Source organism: Schistocerca nitens, chromosome 11 (assembly GCF_023898315.1).
Source record: "Schistocerca nitens isolate TAMUIC-IGC-003100 chromosome 11, iqSchNite1.1, whole genome shotgun sequence".
NCBI classification, from domain to species: domain Eukaryota; kingdom Metazoa; phylum Arthropoda; class Insecta; order Orthoptera; family Acrididae; genus Schistocerca; species Schistocerca nitens.
Genome location: NC_064624.1, coordinates 28,720,061 through 28,739,470, shown reverse-complemented (window position 1 = coordinate 28,739,470; position 19,410 = coordinate 28,720,061). Strand labels below are relative to the sequence as shown.

At 39.0% G+C, this 19,410-nt stretch overlaps 1 protein-coding gene across 7 annotated transcripts in view; it reads left to right on the top strand.

The window, feature by feature from the left end:
• LOC126213525 (zinc finger protein 729-like) overlaps positions 1–15,385 on the top strand; it is a 149,746-nt gene extending 134,361 nt beyond the window's left edge. For 5 of the 7 annotated variants that reach the window (XM_049941365.1, XM_049941363.1, XM_049941364.1 and 2 more), the window contains one exon: positions 11,730–15,385. In XM_049941365.1, coding sequence (XP_049797322.1) covers positions 11,730–13,473 — 1,744 coding nt within the window. In that variant the 3' untranslated portion in view covers positions 13,474–15,385. The remainder of the gene's footprint in view (positions 1–11,729) is intronic. The other 2 variants (XM_049941366.1, XM_049941369.1) reach the window with 2 other exon arrangements.
• The last annotated feature ends 4,025 nt before the right edge of the window (positions 15,386–19,410 follow it).

Sequence of the window (19,410 nt, the reverse complement as noted above, 5' to 3'; positions counted from 1 at the left end):
TTGCTAAATTCCTTCACAGGAAAAGCAAAGTAAGTATTCCAGAATTCTAATCAAGAATAACTGCCTACATGAGTAACTTAGAAGTGGGTATCCTAAATGTTGTGGAGTAGCTTAACACTTAAGAAAGGCAATGCCTCTGGTCCAGATTGTACACCACTGAGGTTCCTTTCAGAATATGCTGATACAATAGCTCCATACTTAGCAGTTGTATATAACTCTTCAACTGCAGAAAGATCGGTACCCGAAGACAGGAAAGTTGCACAAATTACACCAGAACCCAAGAAAGGAAATGGGAGTAATCTGATGAAATGCACACCCGTACCAATAACGTCGCTTTGCATTAGGATTTTGGAAAATGTAATCTGTTTGAACATTATGAATTACCTTGAAGATATGATTTATTGACAAATAGCCAACACATAATTGGAAAACATAATTCTTGTGAAACACAACAAGCTCTTTATTCTCGCAAAGTAGTGACTGATATTGACAGGCCACATTACATTGATTCCATATTTTTTTGTTTTCAAAGGGCATTTGACTCAATTCCTCACAAGTAACTTCCTATTACATTGTGTGCCCCTGGAGTATCATCCTAGTTGTGTGAACTGGTTCGTGATTTTGTACCAGAAAGGTCACAGTTCGTAATAACTCACAGAAAGGAATCGAAGTAATATCTGATGTTTCCCAAGGAAGTGTAATAGGCCCTCTGTTGTTTCTGATCTACATACACGGTTTGGGAGACAATCTGAGCAGCTCTCTTTGACTGTTTCCAGATTATGCTGTCATTTACCTTATTGTAAAGTCATCAGATGATCAAAACGAATTGTGAAGTGATAGATAAGATACCTGTATGATGTGAAAAATAGCAATTGACTGTAAATAATGAAAAATATGAAGTAAACCACATGAGTACGGAAAGGAATGCGCTAAATTATGTTCACATGATAAATCATACAAACCTAAGCTGTGAACTCAACTAAATACATAGGCATTACACTTATGAATAAATTAAATCATAACATTCCTATAGATAATGCACTGGAGGAAGCAAACCAAAGATTAATTTGTTGGCAGACAACTTACAAAACGTAAAAGGTGTACTAAAGAAATGGCATACACTATGCTTATCTGTTCTCTTGTGGAGTATTGCAATGTGGTGTGGGACATCGAAGAAGGGCAGTTCTTTTTGTATTATTGCCAAATCAGGGAGAGTGTGCTATGGATATGATACATGAACTGGGGTGGTGGTAATCAAAACAATAGCGTTCTTCGCTATGGCAAGATGTTTTCGTGAAATTTCAAACACGAATGTTATCGTCAGTGTGATGATATGTAAATGGTCCCTTTCTACGTAGGGAGAAATCATCATCATAATAGTAAAGTACGAGAAATCAGAGCTCACATGGAAAGATGTACGTGTTCGTTTTCCCAGCACGCAATGAGAGTGGAATGGTAGAGAAATAGGTTAAAATTATCGTTCGATGACTCTCTGCCAGTCCCTTTATCGTGAATTGCGGAGTAATCACGTAGATATATATCAGGCATCACCATTAACTTAAATATTTCTATGCTCGTGCGATTAGGACATTTAGGTGGTGTGGCTGATAATTGTTTGAGCCAGTTGCTCTTCACATATTTACTAACAGTATTCCCATTCCATTTTCTAGAATATCACAGCAACAACAGCAAGTTGCTTCAATATCTTTATCATCAGCACACCATTACAGGGTGCCATGGACATAAAGTAAATTAACTGAATATAGAAAATCGAATGCTTAGCAGTGAGATCTCTTTTTTTGTTTCCAATACAGTTGATGTCTTCTACAGTCATTGTCAAGGTGCAAGTGCTGCACATTGATATTTAAACGGAAAGTACAACCTGCTACTGATACAGTAGTAACAAAACATGAGAGTTATAGGTAAATCAGTTCTTAAATGTTGATTGTATGGACAGGCATTTTAAAAAATTTCAGCATATGCAGCACATCATACATGTTGGTTGTTGTAACGTGACATGACATAATGGGCTCAGAGACGTTAGGTGCATGAGACAGAGTGTGCCTCATGAAAGCTGCTGGAGCACTGGCCATGGAGTGGTGTTCATGGCTGGATGCTTATGCACATATCAGTGAAGTATGACATGCATCTGAACTGTAGTGAAATGTCGCTACTGTGAATGCAAAGCAGAGAGCACTTGGAATAGGTGGTGCTACAAGTACAACTAGTAGAAGCACAGGGAAGAGGCAGGAGGATCCTCTCATCCTTTTCCTTCCCCCCCCCTCTCCCCTCTATCATATCCCCATTCTGTCCTGTGCAACTCAGGCTGAAGGTCCCTTCCTATGTTCTCTGCCACTCTCCCATCCTCCCTCTCCTCCCCTGCTGTCACTCCCTACCCCTGCTGTCACTCCCTGCCCCTGCTGTCACTCCCTGTGCCCCCCTCTGTCCCTCCCTCCTTTATTGACCAAGCTGTTCAGTTGGGGCAAACTAACTCCATGAAAGCAGGAACCAAGACTGCATTTGTAAGATTCGTAGCCGAAGCTATTTTCAGGAGGTCATACTCAATACTGTAGACCTGATGCATGTCAATACTGGTTCCTGTTCCACCAACTATCACATCCTCAGCCTGCATTGTGAAACCCTTGCACAATGATCCTACGTCATCTATCACTTGGCTAAGACATACGCTGGGCTTGCAAAAACTTGTCACATGTAACTTGTGAAAGGAAACAAGATGGTACCTTGCATAATGTTTGTTTTTTTCTTTATCAGGGAGCAAGAAGTGGTAGTTGAGAGGGTTATGCCAGTTTATTACCCTTCATCTTCCCTCAATTTTTTGAATTCCAACGAACACCCTTTGGCCTATTTTGGCTTGGTCCATGTTTCTAAGCTCACACCGTTGCCACAGTGTCATTTCCACCGCAGGTGCCTTCTGAGTAGCATAATAAGCAGTGGGTACCAGACAGACAAGGTCATATGGTAATGCTTTGCTTAATTCATTCTGCGCCAGCCAGTGTGGCCGAGCGGTTCTAGGTGCTTTAAGTTTGAAACCGCGCGACCGCTACGGTTGCAGGTTCGAATCCTGCCTCAGGCATGGATGTGTGTGATGTCCTTAGGTTAGATAGGTTTAAGTAGTTCTAAGTTCTAGGGGACTGATGACCTAAGATGTTAAGTCCCATAGTGCTCAGAGCCATTTTTAATTCATTCTGCTGTTGACAATGCTTTGCAGATTGACACTCACTTCCCCTACATTCACTTGTGTGCACTAGAAAGAAGCATATGGTTGCTAAGGGAGCAGTGATTTCCATTTATTACTATTGCAGCTTTTATTTCTGAGTTAAGATGACTTGGTTCCAAAACACACAGAGCCAGCAAGGATTGTTACATACAAGGTAAGTGAATTTCTTCATGTCCTTAAAGACAAAGGGAAAAGAGAAAATCTTATCAGCTCTGCAGACATCTACAACATGGGCATCTGGTGTTTGACCATAAACGTCACTGAGAATATTTGTACAAGTGCCGTCGATGGAAACCTGTGTCCGGGAAACGGATTTCGAAGATCTGTAGAAAGATTTTCTTCATTGTACTATATTGAAATTTCATGACCATGGCGAGTATCCTACAAGGCAAAATGTAAGTGACATTTTAAATTGTAACATAGGTTTCACAGGGGTCACCTATCAAGAGGAAGAATTCTGAAACCTTTGGCATATACATACAGCAAATGCAAAGATGAAAGATGCACTCTAAGGGAGGATAGGATACTGTTGTCAGGAAAAGAAATAATCGTTTCCATATTATTTATTTTGATCAACTGTGGCTGAAACAAAATCGTGCAATAAACATGTGACAAGCTTCAAAAAGCAACGATTGATTGAAAGTACTCCATGGCAAAGGAAACACACTTACTGTCTGGCAGGCAGGATGATCTGAACATCGCTTTACCAAAAGCTATTATTTACATCCCCCAAAACCAATGGTTGTCATGAAGAACTCAACAGTGACGTACTTGAACCCTTGTGTTTACCTTTATTGAGTCTATTCAACAAGGGCTGTCTGATTGTCATCGATGATGCCAGTTAAAATTCCAGAATAAAGGAGAAATTCCTAGTTCTAGAACAAGGAAGGAGGAAATACCATATGAGCTGGAAGAGAAAAGTAACTCAATTTAATGCTGTTATACCAAGATGGAAATACTTGGAGTTGGTCAGGTGTCATTGCCATCTTCATAATCGATATGAACTTCACAGCTCAACAGCAGAAATTAGACACAAGATTGTGAGACTGTCCCTTAGTGCAGAAAAGATGGGCAGGATACCATTGAGGGGAAGGGAAAATGAAGGGCATGGGGAGGGGAGGGAATGGGGAAGAAAAGCACAGGAGAAAGGGAATGGCAAGAGGGAGGGAAGTGGGCAAGTGGAGGGGACTTCATACGTTAAAATTAAAGACAGTATGAAAAATTCGGAAATTAAAAACGTGCAGACGCATGTGCCTGTGAGCTTAAACTAAACGGCAACATTATAATTGTAGCTGTGTATAAGTTCCCTTTCAGAAATTTCCAATGACTTCTTTTTTTTCCATCGGGCAGTTGGAGACAAGCTAATTATTGTTTGTGGGGTTTTCAGTGTACATTTTCTGAAAGAATCTGATAAAAAGAACGACCTTGAAGTATTACTTGGTTCTTTCAATTTGACATCAGTTATTGATTTTGCTGCATAGGTAGTACAGGAAAGCAGCACTCGGAGATATATTTTATAGACTGAATACAAATTTAATCAAATAAATACTTTTCCTTTTGAGAATGGTGCTTATGATCATGATGCACAGTTAGTTATATGATGTAGTTCTATGCAAGTAATGCCGAACAGTCCTCCAAAATAGTACATTCAATTTAACAATTGCATAGCTAGCAACAGAATGGGATGAGATCTACAGGGAACCTGATGCTAATTTCAAATTTAATGTGAAAATAATTTCCGTAAGGAAACAACACAACATAATCATCAGAAATAATCTGAAAGCTGTGATTTATTAAAGAGATAAAAATAAGTTGTATACAGAAAATCGAAATTCATTTTACAGCCAGGAGTAATTATCCAGAAAGACCCAAATATTACAAAACTGTTGCACTGTATTAAGAAAAGTTGTTAAAAAGTCATGAAATTTGTGCATTATGCCTCTGATTAGCATCTCTGGTAATAAAATTAAAACTATTCAAACTCATTGAAAAGTTTAACAAAAAACAGAAGTAAGAAGTATTTTTAATAATCATTTTTTAAATGTTGTAGAGAAACTAGGATCCAGGTGTTCATTAGGAAATACAAGGTTTTACTTGGAAAAAGCAATACCAGGTAGCATTAACAGACTGACAGACAACCAGCATCTAAAAACAAACCAAAATAATTTATGAATGACGACATTGTGTACTCAGTAGACGAGTTTTTAAATATGAAATAGTAATTGTAAAAAAAAATACATTGTGTAAAGAAATCTAATGTTAAACTGACAAGTTCCACATTACAAAATGTCATGTTCATTATCTGGGGTCAAGTATTAATGTAATATAGTGTAATATCATGAAACCAGGAAAGGACTGTACATTAATGTATAGTTACTATAATTTGTGTTACCAGCTGTAAGTAAAATCATGTTGAAAGTTTGGTCAGCATGTGGCTTACCTGTGTCACAGAATCCAAGAAGCACTGAGTTACTTCCAGCCTGAATTTAAAAAGCAGCACTCTACTCTGTACACCGATTGCTGGAATGCACTGAACACCTGTATGAGAATGTTACATTTGAGCAGTGCTTGATAAATTCAGTCTGTAATGGTCTTATTAGTTGTGCACAGACGGCTCTGAAGCAGATAGCACTTCCCATCTGTAGATCATGAAAGCTTCAGTCTTCTGAACAATATCTAAAAGATTCTAGACTTCTATGCTGTATAACATGTCCTATTTGACAGCAGTTGTATAAGAAAGTTCCTACGTGAGTACCAAACAGGCAAATATTTTTTGAAGACAGAGCACAGAAATTAGTAGGATTGAATATTATGCATTAACCTGCTGACTTGGAAATTTGGATGTAAGCCCATTTCATTGTTTAAGAATGAAACTTTAATTTGTAATTCATTGAAACAGTGTGTAACGTCCTGAGCAGTTAATACTACTAACCAATAAAGTGATTATCTGCAAACATTTTGATCAGTCAGAAAGTAAACATATTTAATGAGACAATTAGAGTAAATAGTTTTAAAGTGTGTGTACATGGATGATGTACACTATCCAGTAAAAAAACCTCACCAAAAGCGGAAAGCTTCAGTCAGTGGACCCTTAAATTTTCTCTTGACCACAAGTTGTTTCCATGAAAGAATGAGAGAGTGATACTGTGGGGGAAGGATGATCAACATTCAGTGACTTGAGCTTACTATGCATTATGACAAAGAAAATAACCCCACTTTCAGCTTGGGCAGAAAGCCACACCAACATATATAATTGAACTGCTCAGTCAAAACACAGGTAGCAGTGATGGATATGCAGCCCTTAGTGCAGTGCCCAGACTGTCACTTAGGAAACATAACAGGTGACAATTATTGAATTATATCAAAAATGGTAAATTAGTTACATTCTACAACGTTCACACACTTCATTCAACATGGAAACTTCACTACAAATATTCGGATTTAGGTTATGACATGTTCAATATGCCTGCCACCATTGGCAATCATGTGGCTCTGCCAAATAATAAAATTGTGCAATACCCACTGTAATAAATGATGACTGACAACCTAAGCTGCCGACAGGTGTTGTTGATATACCTCGATGTGGACAGCTGAAAATGTGTGCCCCGACCAGCACTCGAACCCGGGATCTTCTGCGTACATGGCAGACGCTCTATCCATCTGAGCCACCGAGGACACAGATGAATAGTGCGACTGCAGGAACTTATCCCTTGCACGCCTCCCGTGAGACTCACATTCCCAACTGTCCACAATTCTACATATGTATAGTACCTTATAGACATTTGCCCACCCACTCATTACTCGCGCACGCTTTGGCGATTCCGGTAAGAGTTTGGGCAACCCGTGCGCATTTGCACAGACGAAGGTCAATGGCTGGGTAGCCTTTAACTATATATACGACGACAGTAACTTGTTCTCGAAAGAACAGTTACTGTTGGACATTGAGGTATATCAACAACACCTGTCGGCAGCTTAGGTTGTCAGTTAGTCATAATTTATTCCAGGGAAAAGCTGCATGGTCATCAACAGTAACTTTAAAAAATAAGAGCATAGTGAGTTCTTGATCGATTTCACATTCAACTGGCTTTGCTATGGGAAAATTCAGTGCGCTACAGAACATGTATTCAGCCACGTAACCCACTAAGTGTCTGGTGCACATCAGTGAAATTTATAATCGTGCTTGTTAGAAATATTAAGCTGCTGCAAATATTAAGCTGCCTAACCACACCCTCGGAAAACAGCAAAAACTTTTAGAAAGTCAATATTATATACGAAAACTTTGCTTTTCTTGTAGTTGTACTGCTGTATACTAATTTAAACCATGTGACACGAGCTATGCTTGGCCGATGAAAGCACGTCACAATCTTGATTGCGGTGCTTTGGAAGCTACCGTGATGTAATTGGTGGAATTCGTGTTCATACTTTCGTCATACAAAAATATGTAGTATACATGTTTCCACGCATCAAAGATCTTTCAGAAACGCTTTGATTTTTGCTAGGTTGAGATTCCTAAACTTCCAGAAAGTTCTAAACAGGTTTATAAACCCAAAACCATTAAAGGGATTGGTAAGGTTTACAGCTCCTAGGGAAACGATATCGTATTTTAACATGGGAAAATGTACTTCCACCCAGTGAACAGTTTTTCACCCTAAACAGCGCGTTTCTAACTGTTAAATCCGGGAATTTTATCTTGTCTGGATATACATCCAGTTAACAAGGTTTAAGCCTTCCATAAGAACCGAAGTGCCTATTGAGAAGAAACTTGTGCACAGGTGGTACAGTAGTTTTATCAGAACAGCAGCACTGCTTTGCAGGAATATCATTGAAATAAATGGCTGAGAAGAGGCCCCATGTCAATAAATGTGTTAAGGAATACAATCAAATTTGAAGTAATACGTGAATTAAGCGGTGCAGCAAATTCCCATAGCTGTTGTTGAAGTTGCTTTTAGCTACAGCCAACCATGTGGCAGATGGCTCAAATTCTGCACTAGGTGCTAGAGTTCTCTCTCTCTCTCTCTCTCTCTCTCTCTCTCTCTCCCCCCCTCTCCCCCTGTCCCTCCCTCTCTCTCCCTCCCTCTCTCTCCCTCTCTCTCTCTCCCTCTCTCTCTCTCCCTCTCTCCCTCTCCCTCTCTCCCTCTCCCTCTCTCCCTCTCCCTCTCTCCCTCTCCCTCTCTCCCTCTCTCTCTCTCCCCCCTCTCTCCCCCCTCTCTCCCCCCTCTCTCTCCCCCTCTCTCTCCCCCTCTCTCTCCCCCTCTCTCTCCCCCTCTCTCTCCCCCTCTCTCTCCCCCTCTCTCTCCCCCCTCTCTCCCCCTCTCTCTCCCCCTCTCTCTCCCCCCTCTCTCTCTCCCCCCTCTCTCTCCCCCCTCTCTCTCCCCCCTCTCTCTCCCCCCTCTCTCTCCCCCCTCTCTCTCCCTCTCTCCCCCTCTCTCTCCCCCCCTCTCTCCCCCCTCTCTCCCCCCCTCTCTCCCCCCTCTCTCCCCCTCTCTCTCCCCCCTCTCTCCCCCTCTCTCTCCCCCTCTCTCTCCCCCTCTCTCTCCCCCTCTCTCTCCCCCTCTCTCTCCCCCTCTCTCTCCCCCCTCTCTCTCCCCCTCTCTCTCCCCCTCTCTCCCCCCTCTCTCTCCCCCCTCTCTCTCCCCCCTCTCTCTCCCCCCTCTCTCTCCCCCCTCTCTCTCCCCCCTCTCTCTCCCCCCTCTCTCTCCCCCCTCTCTCTCCCCCCTCTCTCTCTCCCCCCTCTCTCTCTCCCCCCTCTCTCTCCCCCATCTCTCTCCCCCTCTCTCTCCCCCCTCTCTCTGGTTGTGGTAGTAGTGGTTGTGGTGGAAATGATAATGATGCGACTATGTCCTCTGTTATCATGATTCCTACTTTTATGGTAGGGGAAACTCAAATGGAGAAATGCATGACCCAAGCAGTGTTTGTGCTAGACAATGTAACATTGCTTTGCAGATTCCTGCCCTGTGACTTAGTGTTAATGTGTTAATGTGTTCAGTAGAAATAGAGACATTGCACAAGAAATCAGGTGTGCTTTTCCCTCAAAGTATTTTAGATGCGAGTCAACAGTGATGAAACAAAATCTTGATAATATAAAAATGTTCAAAAAACATACCTTCTTTGCAGGATATTGATATTTCTGAGATAAAAGCTTTAGTAGGCTTGCTTGTATTCACAGCAGTCTCCAACCCTGGCATCAAATGCATCTTTCCTTAGTAATATTTTCACGGTGGTGTAAGAAACGACCTGCCTGGGTAGCCAAGAGAACTATTGCCTTGCTTCCTGGTTTTGTGTAGGCGCTCCAACCCCATATCAAATCCGCCCAGTGGATTAACAACAAAGGGCCAGTGTGCTGGCTAGCTTGGATGTGGGTTTTAGGCAGTTTTCCACATCCCACTAGATGAATACTGGGCTGGTCCCCATGTTCCACCTCAGTTACACAGCTTGCAAACACTTTCAGACATTCGCAGTCTCCCATGGGTTACACTGGACGCAGACAGTTTCAGTACATTAATTCTGTCCTGGACGGGGTGTAGTCTTTGGGAGTGGCGATCCCATTGTAATACTAGCCTACATATGCAATGGCACTTCGCAACCAGTTTCAGCTGAAAGACCGACTAAAGGTGGCGAAGTCCCATTAATCTCCCAACCTGAGTAGTTGTTGGATAGAGCGGTACAGGAGTAGATAGATAGAATATAAGAAACGATTTTTGTTCATAATGACAGATCTTTGGTTTGAGAATCGAGAGGAGGAGGAATAGAGTAGAGGTGACAGCTATAGTGCCAAAAATTTTATCAAATGTGGTGTAAACCATCAGCAGTGTCACTGTCCAAGCTGTAGTATGTGTGTTGATAAAATACATGCGCACTTCCATCATCACTGCATGAATAGTTCATGAATGTACCTGCCACAAAAAATGTTGTACGGTAAAGATTAAGGATATGACACAAGTACCCAGTATGTACACAATGCTTACGTGGAGGTCTCTAAAACAATTGATAAGTAATTAACATCAAAATTTATGTATTGTTGAAGTTTTCCAGATATTATGTTTCTTATTCTCGTTTGTTTATGGTTGACTGGCACAGCATAAAATTCTAATTGTAAGTTTTATTTCTACTAATTTGAGAAATAGAAAAGTATTTGTTTGAAGCCTTACTTGTATATTTTTTATTTATTTCTTCATTATGTATATTCTGTTACCTCACTTCGATATGTATGAAAATACATGTTGTAACTAATTGAGTTAAAAAAAGTTACAATATTTAGTGATTCAGTTGTCAACTTCTGGAATCTGACACACACCATGAAACCAGTTACATTAAAAAAATCGTGTGATCCCAGTTAAGAGTTTAAAAACACTCGAAATTTACCAGATACCACGCCAAACAAAACTACATACCCAACAAAATGCAAAACAGTCAGAACAAAAGAAAACAAGGGACAATGCACACCTTCAGTACTTCGTAATCTTTCATGTCCAACATGATGCACATACTGGGGACCTGAAAGTCATGACAGTTCTGTTCTCTGTTAAAGGGTTTACGGCAGGTGGAATAATGGGACCCAGATACTATGGGGGTAGCTCATCCATCAGCTGTTATCAGTGCCACTCAATATGTAGCGTCAGCCTGCAGTGTTTAATAGGAGATAATGTGGCAATTTATGTGTGTCCTTCAGTCAACGGTGTTCTGCAATGCCAGGTGACCAGACGTTAGGAAGATGTAAAATTTTTGAAAAAGGCTCACTGCAAATATACTTTTCAGACAGTATTTCCAGTTGTGCAAGGCTTCATATGAGTTGCAGTGTCAAAAACACAGTCGTGGATTAAAACCATCTGCAGGTGTGTCATTTACATTCATTCATCAGTATGCAATTTTTTTTCCCTTCATTGATGTGACATCGATTCTTCTTCATGAACAGTCATTACCACCTGATTAACATCCATACTAGATACCTAATCAAAACAATGAAGCCTGCACTAGTTCTTGACTCATGGGGAATCAAACGAAACATCTGTTTACAAGGTGAATTAATTTATCATTTCCAAAGGTGAAAGTGTTTGCAAAAAGAAACATTTAAAAATTATTTCTTTTAATCAAATCTTAATTACCTTGAACTCAAGAACCTTGAATTAAAATGTGTAACATACATTTTAATACATTTAATAAATTGGTGTAACATTGTATTTTTAAAATATTGTAATACGTGAAAGTGAATTATTTTAATTCTTATCTAAAAATTTAAGATCAAATTGTCAGTGACTCGCATTAACCATTATTGAATTCCCTCTTGTTATTTTCGTTTTAAACCACTTTTACTTCTTCAATTCCTTCCTTCTTGTGGAATATTATAATTTTAAATCACTGAGAGTTACTGAAAAAGTAATTTTGTATGTACTTTTATGACTTGCAGCTTATAGTACTGGATTTATGGACACTCAAATATTGTTTCTTTGTTGTATGTATATCAATATTTAACATTCTCCTCCTCATTCTTCAGATTGACTCAGAGTACTGGTGGAAGCTGTGGCGTATCGTGTGAAGAAAATTGTCACCATAGACTGGTCCACGATGAGTTGGTGATAGACATGGAGAAGTCAACACACGAGTTTGGTACCGATACAGAAGACGGGGTTATTCATAAAGAATGCTCAGTTGCCACCCAATATGACTGTAGTATGAGGAAAAAGGAATTACATGTATATAGCTGTAATTTCTGCCAACAGAGCTTTCCTTCAAAATACAGACTCATAATGCACGTGTTTATGCACATTGATGGCACACAACCATCTTCGTATGTTTGTGAGTGGTGTGGTGAGGTGTTTCACAGTAATGTTAGTTTGAAAAAACATTTGAGAATGAGAGAGAATTATCAAAATTTGACTGTTGGCAACCATGGAAAATACGGCTTTAGTGATGAGCATGAAAGCATTATCTTCTTGGATAGTGAGCCAGAAGTTTCTGTTGCAGAACATAATGAGCAATCTTCATATGAGGAAACTTGGAAAGCTTCAAAGAAGTCCTCTAATGACATGAGTAACGTACATATGACAAATGATGCAGAGAAAACAAGTCATTATGGAACTTTATCAACAGCTGTTAATATCAGTGCCCAGGCTAATCTGCTTACTGCAAAAAGAACCGACAAATGTGGTATTTGTGGCAAATTGTTTGCTAGGTCAGGTGATCTCAAAAGACACGTCTTCATACACACCGGGAAAAGACCTCACAAATGTGATATTTGTGGGAAATCTTTCGCTTTGTCGAGTAGTCTCAATAAACACGTATTAATTCACACTGGAAAGAAACCTCACAAATGTGAGATTTGTGACAAATCGTTTGCCCAGTCAAGTCATCTCAAGACTCATATTCTAATTCACACTGGAAAGAAATCTCACAATTGTGAGATTTGTGGGAAATCTTTTGCTTTGTTTAGCAATCTCAATAAACATGTATTAATTCATTCTGGAAAGAAACCTCACAAATGTGAGATTTGTGACAAATCGTTTGCCCAGTCAGGTCATCTAAAGAAACATATATTAATTCACACTGGAAAGAAACCTCACAAATGTGAGATTTGTGGGAAATCATTTACTGTGTCAGGCGATCTCAAGAAACATGTATTAATTCACACTGGAAAGAAACCCCATAAATGTGATATTTGTGACAAATCGTTTGCCCAGTCAGGTCATCTCAAGACTCACACATTAATTCACACCGGAAAGAAACCTCACAAATGTGAGGTGTGCGGGAAATGTTTTACTTTATCAAGCAGTCTCAAGAGTCACAAATTAATTCACACTGGAAAGAAACCTCACAAATGTGAGATTTGTCTGAAATCTTTTACTATGTTGGCCAATCTCAAGCAACACGTATTAATTCACACTAGAATGAAACCTCACAAATGTGAGGTTTGTGACAAATCGTTTGCCCAGTCAGGTCATCTCAAGACTCACACATTAATTCACAGTGGAAAGAAACCTCACAAATGTGAGATTTGTGAGAAATCTTTTACTATGTTAGGTGATCTCAAGAAACACACGTTAATTCACAGTGGAAAGAAACCTCACAAATGTGAGAATTGTAACAAATCGTTTACCCAGTCATGTCATCTCAAAAGACATATGTTAATTCACACTGGAATGAAACCTCACAAATGTGAGATTTGTGGGAAAGCTTTTGCTAGGTCAGGCGATCTCAAGACACACATTCATACACATCAGAGAAAGGTCACACAAATGTGATACTTGTGGCAAATCATTTGCTAGATCAGGTGATTTCAAGACACATGCATTGGAACACATTGGAAGGGGACCTCACAAATGTGATATCTGTGACAAAAGTTTCACTCAAATGGATTTTCTCAATACACATACATTACTTCACATCAGAAAGAAACTACAAGTAGTTGTTAGTTTACGCAAATAGGTTTTCCTGGTTGGTTCCCTCAAGGCCTATAAAGTAATGGATGTAGCATGGGGATAGTAAATTGTAATGCCTGTGAAATATCATTAAATGTGGTATAATCGTGAAAAAACGTGCAGTGTGTACTATAGACTGGTAACAGATAATTTGACAATATAAAAATCCATATCTGCAGCTTGAGATGTCAAGAAATTCTATAACTAAATAATCCAAAAACATGAATCAAATGTCTTTTTGTCATTAACACTGCTACTTTTTCCCATCAATCTTGACACAAGAAGATTGTGAATTGTGATAAATTCATACCTTTGTCAGTAATCATTAGTACCATACAATATTCAGTATAAGGCCAAGGAAACGTGATGACTTGTTGCTTATTATTCCAAACATAGTCATAATGTAATACTTGTAACTCTGCATTTTAGAAACAGTGACAGCAAAAGTATATTAATAGCACTTCCTTCACTCAGGTTAGTAAACTCAACACTGGAGAAACGTGATTATGGCAATTATTTTACTCAGCTATGTTTTCTCGAGAGAATTGCTGTATGTGTCATTAATAGTATGTACATTTATGTTCTGTTAGTACTAATCCTGCATTAGTAAACGTAACAACAAATATAGCAACCTGCTCACTAGCATGTTTGTCCACCTTTGGAACACAATACATTGACAGTTCTACATGATGTGGACTTGACATGTCGTTTACATGTTTCTGGATATATGTAGCAAGGTTGTATTCCACACGTTCAGACCATCTAAATGGTGTGGTCGAGACATCAGTGTTAGTTGCCATGCTATTCAGACCACTGTGGAACCCTTCTGCACATGTGACAAGGACAGTTGTCCTGCTGAAAGATGCCTTCACCATGGGACAGCACATCAGGAATGAAAGAATCTATGCAGTTGCAATAAAGGTCACATAGTCTGCAACTTTCACGTTTCCTTAAATTACTACCAGATGTCCCAAAGTAGCCCAAGTGACACCCCATGTCATTCACCTAGATAATAGTATATCTGGAAGTGACAACTGACCTGATGTGACAGGAAATGTCACCCATCCTGTTAGTTGACATTTGCATTGACCTTCATTCCAGCCTCCATGATCACTTGCCCACTGCAGTTGCAATTGAAAATTTTGGTGGATGGGTGTGGAAACATACAGTGACCATATGTTGCAGAGCCACACGTTGAAGAATGTACATTGAATTTTGAGTTCAAAAACTAGTATTGCTGCTCCAGCGTTGTTAACCATCATTGGATATTGCCACATGTCCAGCTTTACTGAGCAGCAAGCCTCTGATCTCCATGATTTGTGATGGTGTAGATGTATTACAACTTTTCATAAGGTTATAGATTTATCACCTTTCATCCACTTTCCACAGATGTTCACAACAGTAGCATAGATCCATCCTACCAGCTTCATCACTTTTGAGGTGCTAGTTCCCAGCTACAATGCGACTGTAACTTGCCCTTTGCTGAAGTCCTTATGTCTTTGGATTTATGTGTTTGCAACCCATCTGATTGGTAGAATAATTCCTTGTTAATCTCTGGTCTGCTTATAGACCCGTATTCTACTTACTGCGTCATGTGCATTCAACATGATGGCAGCATTTAATAATGTATAAGTTCTACACAAAATGAAATAGGTATTTGTATACACAACAACATCACTTGGGACAGCTCAGAATGCGAGTACTAAATATTTCTTGTGCTATATTCAAAGATATTTCTATTGTGGATATTTTTCTTAATTTGTGTAAATAAATATGAGGTTTTTGGAAATGTGTACTTTTGCTTCATTTTTTATTTCAGAATGAATGTTTTTATTTTTGATGTCCTACCTATCTGGTATTGGTGAAAGTGTTTTAGTATATCACATCATATGCATAACAACTGGAGATAGTTATAACTAAGTGATTGGCACTGTTCTGTTTTGCTACACTTTACCTATGACACTTCATAGTGATATGATTAGATTTCCATCTTTCTCATGATAGGACATCTGCAACTGCTGTATAGATTATTCATAATGGGCAACATCCACATACATTTGTATTAAATATTATTTTCCAATAAAAGGAAAGAAAAACTGCCCTTCTGCACAGTAGCCTTATATTCAGATGAATCTGAAAATACACTACTAAGTGTGGCGACTATACGTATTATGAATATCTAAGAAACAGTAAAATTTGTATAACATGTTAAAAAAGGTACACAATATGGACTGAATATCTATATGCATCAGCTAAAGATGGGTCATATAGCATTTCTCTGGTACACGAGATGTAAGCAGTGGTAGAGTGGAAAACCACCCAAAGAACTGAGTCTACATACACACTGTACATACCCATAAATTAAAGAGTGTAACTGCACCTATTTAAATAATAACCTAAGCTAATCACGACAGAATAAACTATTGCACAAGAATTTTCAAGTACAAGTCAGTTGTAGGATGAGGATCTAGAAGTACATGGAAATCAAGCACATTGTATAAAGAAACAACAATGGAGAGGGCTTTGAAACAACTGACAGGTGTTTACATCAGAACTTTAGCCCTAAAGCCACTAACAGACTGAGAGGCATAGTGCTGGAGAATAGGATGGAAGTGCACCTCTGATCAGACTGAAAGCTGGTTGCCAAGAGTTAGCCAAATTGATCCCAGCTGTGCCCTATGGCCCTATGTGACCATTAACAGCTGTCTGATTGGTTGCTGGATAGTTTTCTAGAAGCTTTTCCTCACAAGTGATGCTTCTTGGAAGTGTCATCCCATCAGCATCCTCACTGTCAGAATGGTATGAAAGTGAACAAGGCATATACAGTGTTAACTGGTACAGAACCTGCCCCAGCTCTGCAGTGAAACATATTTCATAAAGTGTTTCCCACTCAGTCTGTCAGTCTACCACGCACTCTTCACTCCCCCTTCAGAGCAGCAGGCTAATTATTTAAAAATTACAAAAGTAATAGTTTAGTGTTTGAAAATTCTCCTTTGGATGGGTAGCTCTTGCTAAGGGATGCAACATTCTAATTGCGGAAACAAAGAAATTCTAAAATGTAGTAAAAAAAGTGGACAGGAATAGAAAACTCAGAAGTATTTAAGAAGTTGCAGATAATAGTACAATAATTTACGGGTCGAATTGGCCAATTTTGGTTATTGTAGAAACATATTCAACCAACTGAGATGATGCACTGGTACAGTGCTGTGGTAGTGCAGAGGCGACAGGTGGGCCGACCATATACTGAGCCAGCAGGGACAGCATGAGGGCTGTCAAGATGCATCAGCTGGGCAGTGGCTACGTTGCTGCAATGGTGATGCCTGTGGGGAGTAATGGAGTATTGTGGTCAGGAATGACATCATTGGGGCCAAATGTTGTTACCAGTTGTGAAGGTCTAGCATCGCAGATCATGAAAGACTGTAACACTGCATCAAAGGGGTGCATCAGCGAAGGCTGGCTGGGTATTTCAATACAAAAGGAGGTTTAGCTGAATAATATTGATAAGATTTATTACTTTTCCTATAATGTCTGCAGTTTGTATTATAAAAGTCAAAATTACAAAGTTATTGAAGGATACATTACAAACTGATTATATATCCACAATAAACTAATATCATTAAGACAACTGTAACACTATCATTGTTTTGTTAAGTCTTGTTTCATGCACTTAATTGATACTGATTGTTAAATCGTACGTCATTGGTTTGGCCCTTAACTAAGTGGAATGTAATGCTCTCCCATGCAACGAAATACGCAAAATGACAAAATTATACTATAGAAACATACTAATACATATTAGCATCCCATCTCCTAATGCTTAGTCGTAAACGAGAGTCATAACTGAACTGTGCCAGGATCCAAAATCCACTTAAGTATAAAATTACCCAACAGAACTGATTCAGAGGCATGGTAGTAGGGACAGGAATAACAGGGAAGGGTTAAGAAAATAACTGCAATGATATGTGACTACAGAATTTCTCAAGCAGTACAGGATGACTGTTTGTCATGTATTAGCAGTAGTGTAAGAAGGCATGTCATTGAGCAGTTGTCTCTATTCCTCCTTGCTTACTGAGAATGAGAACCAATGACTACATGCATGTTTTAGCAGATAACCAGGGTAAAAGAGGCTAGCAGAATCTTCATTATCACCTGCCAGCAACATAGGATTGTCTAACAGAAAACTGGTACAACCATGGATCCATGCATACATTTATTCACTTCTGTGGGGTTGTATCAGAATTATGTCCATTTGGACATTTACCATTTGTGATAAGGGTAACTACAACCAAGTTTTGTGGGAATAACTCGTTTGAATTGTGCCTACACATTTGAATAGAGTTAGATCCAGTAGAGGCGCAACTACAATTAAGAAATAATACTATATTACTTGGCCAGAGTAACTGTCGCAGTGACAAGAGCAGTTAGCCCATCACCGTGTGATTAGAACAATCAATGCATCTGCCCTTCGTTGCAGAACCGTAAGTAATTCTTATTCATCCATATGAAAGTGATACTGCTACTGTTGTTTGAAAATTGATTGGCTCTTAACTTCATTTAGAACTGGGCATAATTAAACATTATCTTTCACAAACCGTTGCTGGGAAACTACATTTGACGCATTCTGTGTCTTAAGTGCCTTTCAGGTATCATTGTTTGGTAATGAATTTAAGTCATTTGTGCAACACAAGTAGTATATAATTCAACTTATCTATGCGTTGATTCTCCTGACCGACCATTGATACCCCATATTTTTATATTTATATATTGTCATGCTGGATCTATGGTCTCAACATGTAGCAGTGTCTTTTGACAATGGATTTATCTGTGATGTTCAGAATTTCATGTCTGAGGTCTATTGTAAATTAGGTGAAGCTTCGAGGTTAGTGTAGCTTTTAAAAGCGTAATACATTTCCTATAATGGCATATGGAAAATTTGTAGCCATAACTAGCTTGTTTCACCACATCAATCCACATGAGGTATGACATATTCTACCACAAATTACGAAGACCAGGACTAATTTTTGTTGTTATCCTTTACATACAAAGAATATAGATTATCTGATGTGCAAAGGTGCTGCCGAACAGTAATGTATGCTACACTATATGCATGCATTGGCCTGACTACTAGTAAAATGTTGCAGTGTGAGTTATTCTTTGTTTACAAAAGGCTAACACAACTTCGAGATAATACGGTCTTATACATTATAACTTCCCACTAGTGTATACTACGAGAGTCTTGGGTAATTTCAAATAGATGTGGTTTTGAGATTTTAGGCGATTATGTCAAGTACATTACCTCTGTAGGTTACTCTTTGCATGAATTAGTCTTTAGAGTTAACTCCAAACACTTGATGTAGAGGCCCTCTGGTCGTTGCAAATTTGGTTCTTAACTGTTATAAAATGAATGCACTTATCTCTTGTCTCTTCATGTATTTAATTAAGAAGTTTACTTGCCTATTGTGGACAAGAGAACTATGAATTCTAAAGTAAATTTTGATAGTAAAGTGGAAATATGATAAGTGAAAATTAGGTGTATGTGTTTTACGTACGAAACTCGGCAAAAGAAAAATATGTATTGCTGTAAAGAAACCATTCGATTAAAAGCAGCTACTAGAAAGACACTTGGTTACTTAACATCTCCAATTATCTATTTCACTTGAGCGCTGCTTATGAGCTGGTTAAGTGAAACATTCTTCTACCTCAAAACTGTAATTATCATCTTAAACAGTGTAGTACTGATTAAACCTCGTTTGCAGTAGT